Consider the following 17,500-nt stretch of genomic DNA (forward strand, 5'->3'; position numbering starts at 1 on the left):
TGTGTGTGTGAACTATAGCCCATGTAAACGAAAATAGTCACATGTGCACGCACACGCACACACACACACACACACACACACACACACACACACACACACTTTTTACAAAGATCTTCCGGTATTTAGGAATACAATGTTCTCTCTCTCTCTCTCTCTCTCTCTCTCTCTCTCTCTCTCTCTCTCTCTCTCAATTTAGATAACTCATTGTGTGAAAATTTTCTCAATACGTTCACTATTGAGAGAGAGAGAGAGAGAGAGAGAGAGAGAGAGAGAGAGAGAGAGAGAGAGAGAGAGAGAGAGAGAGAGAGAGAGAGAGAGAGAGAGAGAGAGAGAGAGAGAGAGAGAGAGAGAGAGTAAAAGGGAAGAGTCACTTTGAGAACAAGGCTATACAACTGATAATTCAGAGCAATTATATAAAGAAAGACATACTAAAATCAAAGTCAGATCCATTTGAAGTGGAATTTAAAGACTGTTTGCAATTTCCTGCCTGAAAATGAATGGTAGTTTGGCAGCAAAGTAGAGAGTATGCTGCCAGATAAAAATGTGTTAGGGGAACCTGGATCTGAAGCTTCCAGATTTTGGGTGAGATGTCTGGATTTTTATGTAGAGCTATCAAAGCAAATCAGTAAAAGATTCAAAGGTTTGGGTGATGTACTCCCATTGCTAAATGCCTGTGACCCTTCCATAGCAAGAGAAAATATGAGTTTACAAGTCTAGTGCCACTGTTCAAAAAATTTGCTCAGCTGATTAAAGAATTAGAATGTGATGTTTGCAATGATGAATGGTGGTCACTTACTTTTCATGAAGATGCTTTGAGTACATCTGAAATGCCAGTCCCTAAAAGGGTCAAAAGCAGTGGTCAAAAATTTGGTGGATAAGTGTCTTGAAACCTCCCTCTTGAAGGAATTCAAGTCATAGGAAGGTGGAAATACAGAAGCAGGCAGGGAGTTCCAGAGTTTACCAGAGAAAGGGATGAATGATTGAGAATACTGGTTAACTCTTGCGTTAGAGAGGTGGACAGAATAGGGGTGAGAGAAAGAAGAAAGTCTTGTGCAGTGAGGCCGCGGAAGGAGGGGAGGCATGCAGTTAGCAAGATCAGAAGAACACTTAGCATGAAAATAGCAGTAAAAGACAGCTAGATATGCAACATTACGGCAGTGAGAGAGAGGCTGAAGACAGTCAGTTAGAGGAGAGGAGTTGATGAGACGAAAAGCTTTTGATTCCACCCTGTCTAGAAGAGCAGTATGAGTGGAACCCCCCCAGACATGTGAAGCATACTCCATACATGGACGGATAAGGCCCACGTACAGAGTTAGCAGCTGGGGGGGGTGAGAAAAACTGGCGGAGATGTCTCAGACCACCTAACTTCATAGAAGCTGTTTTAGCTAGAGATGAGATGTGAAGTTTCCAGTTCAGATTATAAGTAAAGGACAGACCGAGGATGTTCAGTGTAGAAGAGGGGACAGTTGAGTGTCATTGAAGAAGAGGGGATAGTTGTCTGGAAGGTTGTGTCGAGTTGATAGATGGAGGAATTGAGTTTTTGAGGCATTGAACAATACCAAGTTTGCTCTGCCCCAATCAGAAATTTTGGAAAGATCAGAAGTCAGGCGTTCTGTGGCTTCCCTGTGTGATATGTTTACCTCCTGAAGGATTGCACGTCTATGAAAAGACGTGGAAAAGTGCAGGGTGGTATCATCAGCGTAGGAGTGGATAAGACAAGAAGTTTGGTTTAGAAGATCATTAATGAATAATAAGAAGAGAGTGGGTGACAGAACGCTGAGGAACACCACTGTTAATAGATTTAGGAGAAGAACAGTGACTGTCTACCACAGCAGCAATAGAACGGTCAGAAAGGAAACTTGAGATGAAGTTACAGAGAGAAGGATAGAAACCGTAGGAGGGTAGTTTGGAGATCAAAGCTTTGTGCCAGACTCTATCAAAAGCTTTTGATATGTCCAAGGCAACAGCAAAAGTTTCACCAAAATCTCTAAAAGAGGATGACCAAGACTCAGTAAGGAAAGCCAGAAGATCACCAGTAGAGCGGCCTTGATGGAACCCATACTGGCGATCAGATAGAAGGTTGTCAAGTGATATGAATTTAAGAATCTTCCTGTTGAGGATAGATTCAAAAACTTTAGATAGGCAGGAAATTTAAGCAATAGGACGGTAGTTTGAGGGATTAGAACGGTCACCCTTTTTAGGAACAGGCTGAATGTAGGCAAACTTCCAGCAAGAAGGAAAGGTAGATGTTGACAGACACAGCTGAAAGAGTCTGACTAGGCAAGGTGCAAGCACGGAGGCACAGTTTCGGAGAACAACAAGAGGGACCCCATCAGGTCCATAAGCCTTCCGAGGGTTTAGGCCAGCAAGGGCATGGAAAACATCATTGCAAAGAATTTTAATAGGTAGCATGAAGTATTCAGAGGGTGGAGGAGAGGGAGGAACAAGCCCAGAATCGACTAAGGTATAGTTTTATAGCAAAGGTTTGGGTTTAATGATAAGTTCTCAGCATCCCCTGAACAGTGCTTTAGACCTCACTGGGAGTAATTATCGTTTCGGCAGGTGTCTACTGCCTCCTCCTGTGAGGAATATGCAAGGGTTATTAGAGAAGAAAGGAAAAATTATGAGAAAGATGTAATGGACAAATGCAAAGAGGAACCCAAACTATTCTTCAGATATGTGAACAGCAAAATGAAAAATAAAGAAGGAATAAGCAGATTGAAGGTGAATGGTGAAGTGTGTGAGGATCCGGCTGAATTGTGTCACTGATAAGACCTAGACTAGAATATACAGCAGTAGTGTGGTCGCCATACAAGAAAAAGGATATAAGGAAGTTCGAGAGTTCAGAGAGCAGCTATGAAGATGGTACCAAGTATAAGGGGCTTGTCATACGAAGAGAGACTGGCAAGAATACGTCTACCAATGTTGGAAAAGAGGAGAGAAAGGGGAGACTTGATTGCCATATATATAGCATGTGAGGGAGCAGAGGAGGTGGACCGAAGCGGTTTAATGGTCTGGGATACACGGGACACTAGAGGACACGGGAAGAGGCTGAGGAGGAGTGCTTGTAGAAGAGATGTCACAATATAATTTCTCATACGAGTATAGAACTATTGATGTATGGAATAGTCTGGATGAGGAGACGGTAAATGCATAGAGTATATATGGATTCAAGGCTTAGTTGGATATTAAAAGTCAGGCGTTCTGTGGCTTTCCTGCATGATATGTTTACCTCCTGAAGGGTTGGATGTCTATGAAAAGACGTGGAAAAGTGCAGGGTGGTATCATCAGCGTAGGAGTGGATAGGACAAGAAGTTTGGTTTAGAAAATCATTAATGAATAATAAGAAGAGAGTGGGTGACAAGACAGAATCCTGAGGAACGCCACTGTTAATAGATTTAGGAGAAAAACAGTGACCGTCTACCACAGCAGCAATAGAACGGTCAGAAAGGAAACTTGAGATGAAGTTACAGAGAGAAGGATAGAAACCGTAGGAGGGTAGTTTGGAGATCAAAGCTTTGTGCCAGACTCTATCAAAGGCTTTTGATATGTCCAAGGCAACAGCAAAAGTTTCACCAAAATCTCTAAAAGAGGATGACCAAGACTCAGTAAGGAAAGCCAGAAGATCACCAGTAGAGCGGCCTTGATGGAACCCATACTGGCGATCAGATAGAAGGTTGTGAAGTGATAGACGTTTAAGAATCTCCCTGTTGAGGATAGATTCAAAAACTTTAGATAGGCAGGAAATTAAAGCAATAGGACAGTAGTTTGAGGGATTAGAACGGTAACCCTTTTTAGGAACAGGTTGAATGTAGGCAAACTTCCAGCAAGAAGGAAAGGTAGATGTTGACAGACACAGCTGAAAGAGTTTGACTAGGCAAGGTGCAAGCATGGAGGCACAGTTTCGGAGAACAATAGGAGGGACCCCATCAGGTCCATAAGCCTTCCGAGGGTTTAGGCCAGCGAGGGCATGGAAAACATCATTGCAAAGAATTTTAACAGGTGGCATGAAGTAGTCAGAGGGTGGAGGAGAGGGAGGAACAAGCCCAGAATCCTCCAAGGTAGAGTTTTTAGCAAAGGTTTGAGCAAAGAGTTCAGCTTTAGAAATAGATGTGATAGCAGTGGTGCCATCTGGTTGAAATAGAGGAGGGAAAGAAGAAGAAGCAAAGTTATTGGAGATATTTTTGGCTAGATGCCAGAAATCACGAGGGGAATTAGATCTTGAAAGGTTTTGACATTTTCTGTTAATGAAGGAGTTTTTGGCTAGTTGGAGAACAGACTTAGCATGGTTCCGGCCAGAAATATAAAGTGCATGAGATTCTGGTGATGGAAGGCTTAAGTACCTTTTGTGGGCCACCTCTCTATCATGTATAGCACGAGAACAAGCTGTGTTAAACCAAGGTTTAGAAGGTTTAGGACGAGAAAAAGAGTGAGGAATGTACGCCTCCATGCCAGACACTATCACCTCTGTTATGCGCTCAGCACACAAAGACGGCTCTCTGACACGGAAGCAGTGGTCATTCCAAGGAAAATCAGCAAAATACCTCCTCAGGTCCCCCCAACTAGCAGAGGCAAAACACCAGAGGCACCTTCACTTAGGGGGGTCCTGAGGAGGGATTGAAGTGATAGGACAAGATAAAGATATGAGATTGTGATCGGAGGAGCCCAACAGAGAAGAAAGGGTGACAGCATAAGCAGAAGGATTAGAGGTCAGGAAAAGGTCAAGAATGTTGGGCGTATCTCCAAGACTGTCAGGAATACGAGTAGGGTGTTGCACCAATTGCTCTAGGTCATGGAGGACAGCAAAGTTGTAGGCTAGTTCACCAGCATGGTCAGTGAAGGGAGAGGAAAGCCAAAGCTGGTGGTGAACATTTAAATCTCCAAGAATGGAGATCTCTGCAAAAGGGAAGAGTCAAAAATTGGAGGATAAGTGTCTTGAAACCTCACCTTTCAAAGAATTCAAGTCATAGGAAGGTGGAAAAACAGAAGCACAGAGAGAGAGAGAGAGAGAGAGAGAGAGAGAGAGAGAGAGAGAGAGAGAGAGAGAGAGAGAGAGAGAGAGAGAGAGAGAGAGAGAGAGAGAGAGAATTTAATAAACATGTATAGAATGATAAATGGTATGGAAAATGTGGAAAAAGAATGTTTAATAACTTTAGATATACAGAGTACATGGGGACACAGTAAGAAGCTGAAGAAAGTTAACTGTAGAAGAGACATCAAGGAGTAAAGTTTTCCTCAGAAGTGTGAACAAATGTAATGATTTCAGCAAGACGTCAATGCTGTAACAGTCCATATTTTTAAGGCCAAACTGGACACATATAGAGATGGGATACCATGAGATTACTCCACTCCTATAAACCACAACTAGGTCCAAACTTCTTGTCCTATCCACTCCTACGCTGATGATACCACCCTGCACTTTTCCACGTCTTTTCATAGACGTGCAACCCTTCAGGAGGTAAACATATCACGCAGGGAAGCCACAGAACACCTGACTTCTGATCTTTCTAAAATTTCTGATTGGGGCAGAGAAAACTTGGTATTGTTCAATGCCTCAAAAACTCAATTCCTCCATCTATTAACTCGACACAACCTTCCAGACAACTATCCCCTCTTCTTCAATGACACTCAACTGTCCCCCTCTTCTACACTGAACATCCTCAGTCTGTCCTTTACTTATAATCTGAACTGGAAACTTCACATCTCATCTCTAGCTAAAACAGCATCTATGAAGTTAGGTGTTCTGAGACGTCTCCGAAAGTTTTCTCACCCCCCCAGCTGCTAACTCTGTACAAGGGCCTTATCCGTCCATGTATGGAGTATGCTTCACATGTCTGGGGGGTTCCACTCATACTGCTCTTCTAGACAGGGTGGAATCAAAAGCTTTTCGTCTCATCAACTCCTCTCCTCTAACTGACTGTCTTCAGCCCCTCTCTCACCGCCGCAATGTTGCATATCTAGCTGTCTTCTCCCGCTATTTTCATGCTAACTGCTCTTCTGATCTTGCTAACTGCATGCCTCCCCTCCTTCCACGGCCTCGCTGCACAAGACTTTCTTTTTTCTCTCACCCCTATTCTGTCCACCTCTCTAATGCAAGAGTTAACCAGTATTCTCAATCATTCATCCCTTTCTCTGGTAAACTCTGGAACTCCCTGCCTGCTTCTGTATTTCCACCTTCCTATGACTTGAATTCCTTCAAGAGGGAGGTTTCAAGACACTTATCCATCAATTTTTGACCACTGCTTTGACCCTTTTATGGGACTGACATTTCAGTGGGCATATTTTTATAAGATTTTTGTTGCCCTTGGCCAGTGTCACTCATACATTAAAAAAAAAAAAAAAAAAAAAAAAAAAAAAAAAAAAAAAAAAGCTGGCAATCCCACACACACACACACACACACACACACACACACACACACACACACACACACACACACACACACACACACACACACACACACACACACAGACATCATTCACACTCTTAGCCCCATCAGTCCCTAGTGGAAAAGGACAGTCAGACACAGCACAGCTGGTCACATACATCCAAACAGAACTTGACTTAATCCTGTAAAATACAAACAGGTCTATACAAAATACAGAAAAGACATGCAAGTGGAGGCATCACCAACCTCCTCCGGGAATCTGGCAGGACAAACGGCACGGCAGAACCCATTCTTGCTCCCGTACTCCACATGCTGGTCTAGCATCATCGAGTGGGCAAAGCAGTTGTAGCGTTTCTCCCACTCACTCTCTCTGCTGAAGTCTCTGTTCTGAATCTGACGCAGAAGCTGAGGCGACAGTACCGGCAGCACAGCGTCAACCTGAGGAATGTCACCAATGTTCAGTCATTCAAATCATAAAAACACTATTGAAACTCCCCTTAACTTCCACTAGAGCTTGTTGAAAGTGAGAGACACAGCACTGCAACACATAAGAACAGCATCCTCTTAGGAAAATGTTCCTGCTGTGTGTGGATTTGTGAGAGAAAAGTACACAGTTGTTTTGCAGGAGTGAAGCCATTCTGAAAGATAATGTGTCACCTTTTGGAGAAATGTGCCTGTGTGTTACAGGCACACACACACACACACACACACACACACACACACACACACACACACACACACACACACACTGACTTGCATCATCCCCATGTCAAGACAAGGTGGGATGGAGTCTTTATGTACCTTGATGAACCACTTGTGGATGCTGTTCCATGGATCACACCTCAGGCTGCTCTTAACTTGTGTGTTCTTCTTAGACTCTTGCAGAAGCAACACATACAATCTGTTGCCCTCCATGGGATTCCTCAGCTGAGATGCAAGCTGTGGGAAGAATCAAACCAATAATGAAGGCTCTCTCTAGGTAATAAATGCAGCCAGTGAAGCAGAGTTCCTGGAAGCAATACAAAGCAAGTCACTTCTACAGGGATCATCAACATCTTACTGGAAAATATGTAAACTTATTCTCTTATGCCAAGCAAAATCATGGCATCTCACAACACAAGGAATTTCCTTATCTTCAGATCTGCTAAAAACTAATTTAATTTGTTCCTCCTGTCAGCGAATGAGTAAAGTTGAGGCATTCCCACCACCAAGATCTGACTGTGTGAAGTACACCTGTCAGCTAGTGAGTAAAGGAATGAAAGTGAGATAACTCCAGCAGGTCCCTTTCCCCTCAGCTCACCAGTCAGGTCACCAGTCAATTAGATCTGGTCCAAACTATGTGAAGTACACCTCCACTCAACAAGTGAATGAAGGAATGAAATTAAGATACCCCTAGCATTTCCATCTCTTTCCCTGAGCTAAGGTTGCCAGCACAGCCTGACTGACTGACCCACCTGCAGTGCATCCTCCCTGGTGTCCTGGGCATGGATCACCACCACCTTTGACTGGAACCCTGACTGCTTGCCATCCACACTGTCCAAGCAAGATTCCACCACCAGCACCTGCGGATCCCTCTGGATAGACAGAGTGAAGGTCTTAGCAGCATCACTCCCTGGCTCTGTGAATAATGTGACAGATTTCAACACAGTGTTCTCAAGATTTCAATAGTCAATATCTTCCATGGCTACACAGGCCCACAGTCTTATCAAACAAACTTCCAATTGATTTATTATAACTAATTAATCAGACATTTGAATCAAGTGACTGAGATGTCAGGGAGTCAAGACAGGCTCATGCAGTAGTGGCCAGTCAAAGCAGCAGAGTGCAAGGAACTAATTTTCAAAGAGTGGTGGTTGAAAAGAACAGACTCAGTAATCAGGTTGTTAGTGCTGAGTCACTAGGGAGATTTTAAAAGAAGATACACAAATCTAGGGATAGGGATAAGTAGAAATAGGTAGACACATTCAATTGAGGAAGTGCCATGTGCAGGCCTGATGGCTCCTTGCAGCTCCCCTCATGTTCTCATGTTGTTATGTTCGCCAAGATACTGAAGCAACTCACTCAGGCGCACAAACTTCTCCGGCTTGGAGAGAATGTCTCGGCGGTTGTGCTCAAGTAGGGTCTTCAGGAACCTCTTAACAGTAAGGTCCTGGAAGTGTGGGCACTCCTCCATCGTGGTGAACACAGCGTGGGTGAAGGCATCGCTTCTCTGGCACCGCTGCAAAGTATTACAGCCTCCCTTAACAACATGTACATGCTTACAAACATTTTATCACTTAACTCAGAAAGAAAAAAAGGAGTTATTTGAATCTGTGGTCAGCAGCAATCCATGTAAAAGTGAAAGTGTGGACACTGAAGCCGTGAATAATGAGAGATGACTGTATTACCATCATTTTTATTATTACTATTTTTTTTATCATTACCATTTTTGTGGAAAACAGCCTTAGTACATGTATGCATTATTAATATTTTTACATTTGTGTCAACCTTTTTTTTTTTTTTTTTTTATGTAGGAAGGACATCACAATCCCTCCACTTTCCCTCACTCCAGCTGTTTGTGTTCCAGGAAAGCAAGCACCACCTCTCCTCTTTAGGCCCTCTCCCATTCCTGCCTGGCATCTTCCCAGAGCTACTACTACTACTACTACTACTACTACTATGAAAATAGCAGTAAAAGACAGCTAGATATGCAACATTACGGCGGTGAGAGAGAGGCTGAAGACAGTCAGTTAGAGGAGAGGAGTTGATGAGATGAAAAGCTTTTGATTCCACCCTGTCTAGAAGAGCAGTATGTGTGAAACCCCCCCCAGACATGTGAAGCATACTCCATACATGGACGGATAAGGCCCTTGTACAGAGTTAGCAGCTGGGGGGTTAGAAAAACTGGAGGAGACGTCTCAGACCACCTAACTTCATAGAAGCTGTTTTAGCTAGAGATGAGATGTGAAGTTTCCAGTTCAGATTATAAGTAAAGGACAGACCAAGGATATTCAGTGTAGAAGAGGGGACAGTTGAGTGTCATTGAAGAAGAGGGGATAGTTGTCTGGAAGGTTGTGTCGAGTTGATAGATGGAGGAATTGAGTTTTTGAGGCACTGAACAATACCAAGTTTGCTCTGCCCCAATCAGAAATTTTGGAAAGATCAGAAGTCAGGCGTTCTGTGGCTTCCCTGCGTGATATTTTTACCTCCTGAAGGGTTGCAAGTCTATGAAAAGACGTGGAAAAGTGCAGGGTGGTATCATCAGCGTAGGAGTGGATAAGACAAGAAGTTTGGTTTAGAAGATCATTAATGAATAATAAGAAGAGAGTGGGTGACAGAACGCTGAGGAACACCACTGTTAATAGATTTAGGAGAAGAACAGTGACTGTCTACCACAGCAGCAATAGAACGGTCAGAAAGGAAACTTGAGATGAAGTTACAGAGAGAAGGATAGAAACCGTAGGAGGGTAGTTTGGAGATCAAAGCTTTGTGCCAGACTCTATCAAAAGCTTTTGATATGTCCAAGGCAACAGCAAAAGTTTCACCAAAATCTCTAAAAGAGGATGACCAAGACTCAGTAAGGAAAGCCAGAAGATCACCAGTAGAGCGGCCTTGACGGAACCCATACTGGCAATCAGATAGAAGGTTGTGAAGTGATAGATGTTTAAGAATCTCCCTGTTGAGGATAGATTCAAAAACTTTAGATAGGCAGGAAATTAAAGCAATAGGACGGTAGTTTGAGGGATTAGAACGGTCACCCTTTTTAGGAACAGGTTGAATGTAGGCAAACTTCCAGCAAGAAGGAAAGGTAGATGTTGACAGACACAGCTGAAAGAGTTTGACTAGGCAAGGTGCAAGCACGGAGGCACAGTTTCGGAGAACAATAGGAGGGACCCAATCAGGTCCATAAGCCTTCCGAGGGTTTAGGCCAGCGAGGGCATGGAAAACATCATTGCAAAGAATTTTAATAGGTGGCATGAAGTAGTCAGAGAGTGGAGGAGAGGGAGGAACAAGCCCAGAATCCTCCAAGGTAGAGTTTTTAGCAAAGGTTTGAGCAAAGAGTTCAGCTTTAGAAATAGATGTGATAGCAGTGGTGCCATCTGGTTGAAATAGAGGAGGGAAAGAAGAAGAAGCAAAGTTATTGGAGATATTTTTGGTTAGATGCCAGAAATCACGAGGGGAGTTAGATCTTGAAAGGTTTTGACATTTTCTGTTAATGAAGGAGTTTTTGGCTAGTTGGAGAACAGACTTGGCATGGTTCCGGCCAGAAATATAAAGTGCATGAGATTCTGGTGATGGAAGGCTTAAGTACCTTTTGTGGGCCACCTCTCTATCATGTATAGCACGAGAACAAGCTGTGTTAAACAAAGGTTTAGAAGGTTTAGGGCAAGAAAAAGAGTGAGGAATGTACGCCTCCATGCCAGACACTATCACCTCTGTTATGCGCTCAGCACACAAAGACGGCTCTCTGACACGGAAGCAGTGGTCATTCCAAGGAAAATCAGCAAAATACCTCCTCAGGTCCCCCCAACTAGCAGAGGCAAAACACCAGAGGCACCTTCACTTAGGGGGATCCTGAGGAGGGATTGGAGTGATAGGACAAGATAAAGATATGAGATTGTGATCGGAGTTTACATACAAAATACTTATAATACAGAGAAATAAATAAAAAATAGAACAGATTTCATGGGTACAATAATAATAGAGTCCTTTAAAGAGAATAATGTCACCTTTCATTATCAATTGTTAGCTTTGTCTTGTCTGAGGTGAGGGTGCCACTGACTTCTTCCTCTCTCAACTGTCTATAGCTTGTCTATGTCATGCTGTAGCTGACTGCATTCATCTTGTGACTGAAGTGTGTCTGAAAATCACATTGATGATCATTAAATAATTCATATGCCATCCATACAATCACATAAGAACATAAGAACATAAGAAATAAGGGAAGCTGCAAGAAGGGAGCAGGCTTACACGTGGCAGTCCCTGTATGAAACACTCCTACCTATTTCCATCTGCTATCCCCATCCATAAACTTGTCTAATCTTCTCTTAAAGCTCTCTAGTGTCCTACCACTAACTACATGATTACTGAGTCCGTTCCACTCATCTACCACTCGATTTGAGAACCAATTTTTTCCTATCTCCTTCCTAAACCTAAATTTCTCAAGCTTGAACCCGTTATTTCTTGTTCAAAGGTTGGCTATCTGTCTGGAATGAATATGAGTACAATGCAAGGTGAGGCACCACACAGGATATGAATGCAGCCCGACACTCTCCAACGTACAAAACCTTAGTTAGCTGCACCCATAAATTAACATTAAAATTATATTAAAATGCCCTTTAGTCCCTCCCAAATAACACCATATCAATGTGTCAATGTGTATTCAATGCATATTAATAACACAGCTGCCTTGAAATATCTCAATATACAGTCTGCATAACACCTACCTACACTCACCTCACATAACAACAAAATAACCTCTCACACACACACACACACACACACACACACACACACACACACACACACACACACACACACACACACACACACACACACACACACACCTCATGAATATTTCCTTGAACCTAACCTAACCTAACCTAACCTACACTCACCTCACATAACAAGAAAATAACCTCTCTCTCACTCTCTCACACACACACACACACACACACACACACACACACACACACACACACACACACACACACACACACACACACACACACACCTCATGAATATTCCCTTCAACCTAACCTAACCTAACCTAACCTAACCTACACTCACCTCACATAACAAGAAAATAACCTCTCTCTCACTCTCTCACACACACACACACACACACACACACACGTCTCAGAAACATGCTGCCGCCTGACGCGCCTCGGCCTACTCGTGCCACCAGACACCACAATAAGATAACACCCCTAAAGGTGCCACGTACGGACCGGTACAGACTCAGTACGATTCCCACCATGGTGTGAGCCATCAATCAATAGTCTCTTCTAGATTTGACTTACCTTTAGGATTAATGTCAAGTATTTCCCCACCACCAATGTACATTTTCACTTTGTTGATTGCCTAAAGAATAAACCGTTTATTATTATTATTATTATTATTATTATTATTATTATTATTACACACACACACACACACACACACACACACACACACACACACACACACACACACACACACACACCTCATGAATATTCCCTTGAAGTGTTCCTTTGACGTGACCCGAGACACGAGGCCTTCCCGGTACAAGTTAACTTAGTGAATACTTGCAAATTAGTACTTGTTAGGCTAGGTCATTTTTGGTTAAATTAGGTTAATGAAGGAGGTTAATGAAGGTAGTTTAGCTTAGGTTAATGACCTCAGCAAAGCCCTGTTTTCATAATATTCTAATTCTCATTCTTAGACAATTCTTAGACATTCTTAGACAAGGAATGTGAAAAGTGGTTCATCTCTCTCTCTCTCTCTCAAGCCAGCTACTCAAGCTTGACTGGGGCACAGAAACACAAAAAGCAACATTGCATGTACTTTGTTAAACTAAAATTTTATACCACACCCTAAAAAAAAAAAAAAAAAAAAAAAAAAAAAAAAAAAAAAAAAGCATATAACACACACACACACACACACACACACACACACACACACCCTAGGGAGTCATTAACCTAACCTAACCACCACTACCACCACCTAACCTGGTGCCACTCATGAAGGAATGTGGTCCCAGGATGACTGGGCTTATGGCTTAGTCAAAATGGGTTCCCAGTTATTAATTTGTGTTAGTTATGCTTATAAGGACTCCACACATTGCTTCTGGCACTGCTAATTGCTTTGTGTCACAGTGAAAGGGTTAAAGATCACCCATTGCTATACATCTTGCCATGCAGTATCAAATTAATAACCTTATACAAGTCACACCAGCCTGTTATTAAGAAATTAAGGTTTTAAATGTAGACAGTCTTTCATGAGCTTGCATTGATGGGATATGCTACTTATAGTGACAAATTCCTACCAAAAACTTCATTAATCTCAAGAAACCAACAGAATCCCAAATGGAAACAAATATCTATTCTGTATTTCCACAATTCCACTATTTAAGTGCACACCGAGGCATCTGTACATTCCCTTAACCTTAATCTTTCTACTCACCGCGGGAAAAGTGCAGCTGAAGGAGGGAGCAGGAAAAAAAAGCCACATTTTGAAGCCAAACCATTCCTGACCCTGTGCTACGTGACTTACAAGGGGAAGAGACCGCGGGCTTAAATATTTTCTTTGTTATGGTTATTTTAGCATTTATCTCTGGCCTTTTTCGTATTTTTTCCCATTATTAATTTCTCATTTTCTTATTTTGTAATGCCTTAGTGACAGTGTTAATGATGAACCAACCCAATTATATAAATCTTTTTTATTTTTGTATTTGGGTGGATGGGGGAATTTCTTGGTCTACAAATCTTCATTACACACAAATAATCCCAGTGGCTGTACTTAAGATAAAAACTGTTTGCTCTAGAACACTCCTGGCTTTACATATCTGCTTTACTTACGGTCCCAAAACATTTTACAGTATTGAAGCCTAACACATTTCAGTCTGATAAATGCTTGATGTAATCTGTTTATCATATCCTCTAACTCAACTTTGTTTTATGGGTGAGGATGACTTAATTAAAATGAATCCAAAACATTTTCCCACACAAGATATTAGGAATTATAACTTATTCTCTAAAGACTCAAGTTTGTTTATGTGTGAAGCCTACATTACCTACTCCACACAAGATATTAGCAATTATATCGTATTTTTAAAGACTTAATTTTGTCTGTGTGTGTGTGGGAGACCAAACTGAAAACATAGTTATTTCAATTACTCGGTAAATTCAGCTAAGGGAGGTATATTTGTGACCACCTAACCTGCTAGTATCTCCTAAAGTAAACTCCATTCAAAAGTTTCAGTGATAGGCAGGTGAGGTATAGAGAGGTCATACTCCACCACCCCTCTTTAATTTGAGAGAAAATAATAGAAAACTTCAAGAGAGAGAGAGAGAGAGAGAGAGAGAGAATTGGTGGGACATGATATAGTTTACTTGAGTGGAGAAGAGGTCAGGAAGAAGATAAATAAATGAATAAATAAATAAAACGCTATTTTCTCCACCACCCATTCCTTACCCATCAAAAAAAAATTAAATAAATAAACAAAAAAACATTATTTTCTCCCTGTCACCCATTTCTTCACCCATTTCTTCCCCATCACCCATCACTTACCGAGTCCAGCACCACCGCCACCGTGTAGCTAAATGGGAGATGGGCAGCTGTCCCATACACTGTGTTCTGGAAGATCCCAATGGCAACTGTAATGGGAGGGGAATGGGTTAGCAGGACTGGTGATGGTGCTGAGGAGGAGGAGGAGGAGGAGGAGGAGGAGAGAAGATAAGGAAGAGATAAAGAAAAAAAACAGATAGTAACTAAATTATTTATCCTCCTCCTCCTCCTCCTCCTCCTCCTCCTCCTCTTCCTCCTCCTCCTCCTCCTCCTCCTCCTCCTGTCTTCCTCTGCAATCATCAAAGTAGACGTGTGTTTTTAATCTAGGTTATTATTAGTGCAAAGTTTAAGTTAGAATCTCTCTCTCTCTCTCTCTCTCTCTCTCTCTCTCTCTCTCTCTCTCTCTCTCTCTCTCTAGTTGAAGTGGTGGAGGTTTTCAAGGGTGTTTTTAAGGTTCTAGAGACAGATTAATAACATTTCTATATTATTAACAGGAGAAACACTCTTGAGAACCTCCACTACTTTCCAAAGGCTGTAATTGAAGTGATGCAGGTTTTCAAGGGGGTTTTTAAGGTTCTAGAGACAGATTAATAACATTTCTATATTATTAACAGGAGAAACACTCTTTTAAAAGGCTCTCATTGAACTACCACAGGTTTTCAAGGGTGTTTTTAAGGTTCCAGTGACAGATTAACAACATTTCTGCAACTACACCCTTGAGAAAAGACTGGTGAATAGGTAGAGGGGGAAGGAGAAGGAAGAAGAGGAAGAAGAAAAGGAGGAGGAGGAGGAGGAGGAGGAGGAGGAGGAGGAGGAGGAAGACACTTAGTTCACCCTTAATTAAGAAGAAAAAAAAAATTATTATCTTTAAAAATCTGACTTAATTTTCTTTTTCCCCATAGTAATTAAAGGTAACTCTCTCTCTCTCTCTCTCTCTCTCTCTCTCTCTCTCTCTCTCTCTCTCTCTCTCTCTCTCATATTTTTATTAATTCTTTCTACTGTTTCTCAATCTTTTCCTTCCTTCCTTCCTTCCTTCTTCTAAACATGTCTCTCTCTCTCTCTCTCTCTCTCTCTCTCTGTAATTCCTTCATTTCTTAGTCATTATTAACTTCATTTCCTTTACACTTCCAAACACCTCTGAACAACCCCAAACACACCCACCCACACCCAGACACCACCACACACCCGCAAACACACACACACCCAGACAACACCACACACCCGCAAACACACACACACACACCCAGACAACACCACACACCCGCAAACACACACACACACACCCAGACAACACCACACACCCGCAAACACACCCACACACACCCAGACACCACCACACACCCACAAACACACACACACACATACCCAGACAACACCACACACCCACAAACACACACACACACACACTCAGACAACACCACACACCTCCAAACACACCCAAACACACCCAAACACACCCACACTAACTCAGACGTGTCCCTCACCCCCCCCTCACCCCAATATGTAATCACCCCTTATATGTAATTCAAATAAGATAAATTAGTTTAATATTCTGTCTCTCTCTCTCTCTCTCTCTCTCACACACACACACACATACACTTCAATGATACACAAAATAATAATAACAAAAATAAGAAATAAAGAATGAATAGGGAATGATTGATAATACAACTCTCTCTCTCTCTCTCTCTCTCTCTCTCTCTCTCTCTCTCTCTACATACGTTCTTGGCAGTGATGACATATTCCGAGGCATCAGTGTTCAGACTCCGTGCACAACTAAGGTCAGGAACACAAGGCAGTACCTGGAAAGAGGAGAGAGGTTAGGAGGAGGAGGAGGAGGAGGAGGAAGAAAGAGGATAACAAAAGACAGAGGAGGAGGAGGAGAAAGAAGGGGGAAGGAGAACGAGGAGGCAGAAAGAGAAGAATAATAAGAATAAGAACAAGAAAAACATGAATAAGAAGAACAAGAAGAAAGGCAAATAGAAGAAGAAGAAGAAAAAGATAAGACAATAAGATAAAAACCAAAGATATATATATATAAAGCAAAAACACACTTACCAAACCTACACAAACATGAACCAAGCCTCTCTGGAACACAACAGCTGACACCACACCTCCCCAAACAACACTCCCCAACCCAGTGGAGCCGTACAAACATACACACACACACAAAACAAACCTGTCGGGCGGCCCTTCGTTAAACGGCTCGGAATCTTGAAGGGGTGTCAAGATTCCGGAATCAGGTGTGACCTCAGCAACATCCCTTGGTCCTCCGGGGGCTCCCAATTGGGGTCCTCAAGGGCGGGGTGATGGCCGGGTCATGGGGAGGGAGATCCGCCAGGGGTGTTGACACGAGACAGATCTACAGAAGCTAAGGGTGCCAGGTAGTCCCCAGTGTGGTGTCTGTCAGGGCCCGAGTCCCCTGCGCCTTCCTTGCTGTACATGTTGATGGTGAGGCTGAGGTGGTGGTGACTGGTGATTGAGAGAGGCATGGTGGGGTGTTTGGGGGTCCTGGGGGTGTCTGGGTAAGTTATGCGGTGTTTTGGGTAAATTTTGGGGTGTTTTGAGTGTGCCTGAAGCTGTCTTGGGTGTGTTTAGATGTGTATCTAGTGTTTTTTGTGTGTTTTAAAATATTTTAGGTGTGTTTATTGGTATCTTTGTGTGTGTGTGTGTGTGTGTGTGTGTGTGTGTGTTGAGGGGTGTGTGAGGGTTGGGGAGGGCAGTTAAACGGGTGTTTGGATCAGTGTTTTAAAGTTGGGTGTAGCAGTGATAGGCTGAGATGGGGAGAAATTGGGGGGTACTGGAATTGGGGTAGATGGCGCTGGAATGGGGATAAGCAGACTGGAAATAGAGGGAAGCAAGACTGG

The 17,500-nt window shown here is 42.6% G+C and overlaps 1 protein-coding gene across 8 annotated transcripts in view; it reads right to left on the reverse strand.

Annotated features, from left to right (window-relative positions):
* LOC135112894 (uncharacterized) overlaps positions 1-17,500 on the reverse strand; it is a 29,243-nt gene that overhangs the window by 11,316 nt on the left and 427 nt on the right. For 4 of the 8 annotated variants that reach the window (XR_010274601.1, XR_010274600.1, XR_010274604.1 and 1 more), the window contains exons 1-6: positions 13,530-13,639; positions 11,096-11,226; positions 8,448-8,604; positions 7,841-8,004; positions 7,188-7,325; positions 6,633-6,824 (exon numbers count right to left, since the gene is read on the reverse strand). Coding sequence is in view for 2 of the 8 variants with exons in the window: in XM_064027844.1 (XP_063883914.1) it covers positions 6,633-6,824; positions 7,188-7,325; positions 7,841-8,004; positions 8,448-8,559 (606 nt within the window). In the remaining 6 variants the exon portion in view is untranslated. Of the gene's footprint in view, positions 1-6,632; positions 6,825-7,187; positions 7,326-7,840; positions 8,005-8,447; positions 8,605-11,095; positions 11,227-13,529; positions 13,640-14,636; positions 14,723-16,354; positions 16,436-16,812 lie in introns of those variants that run through there. The other 4 variants (XR_010274603.1, XR_010274605.1, XM_064027845.1 and 1 more) reach the window with 2 other exon arrangements.

This window comes from Scylla paramamosain, chromosome 24 (genome assembly GCF_035594125.1).
Source record: "Scylla paramamosain isolate STU-SP2022 chromosome 24, ASM3559412v1, whole genome shotgun sequence".
NCBI lineage: Eukaryota > Metazoa > Arthropoda > Malacostraca > Decapoda > Portunidae > Scylla > Scylla paramamosain.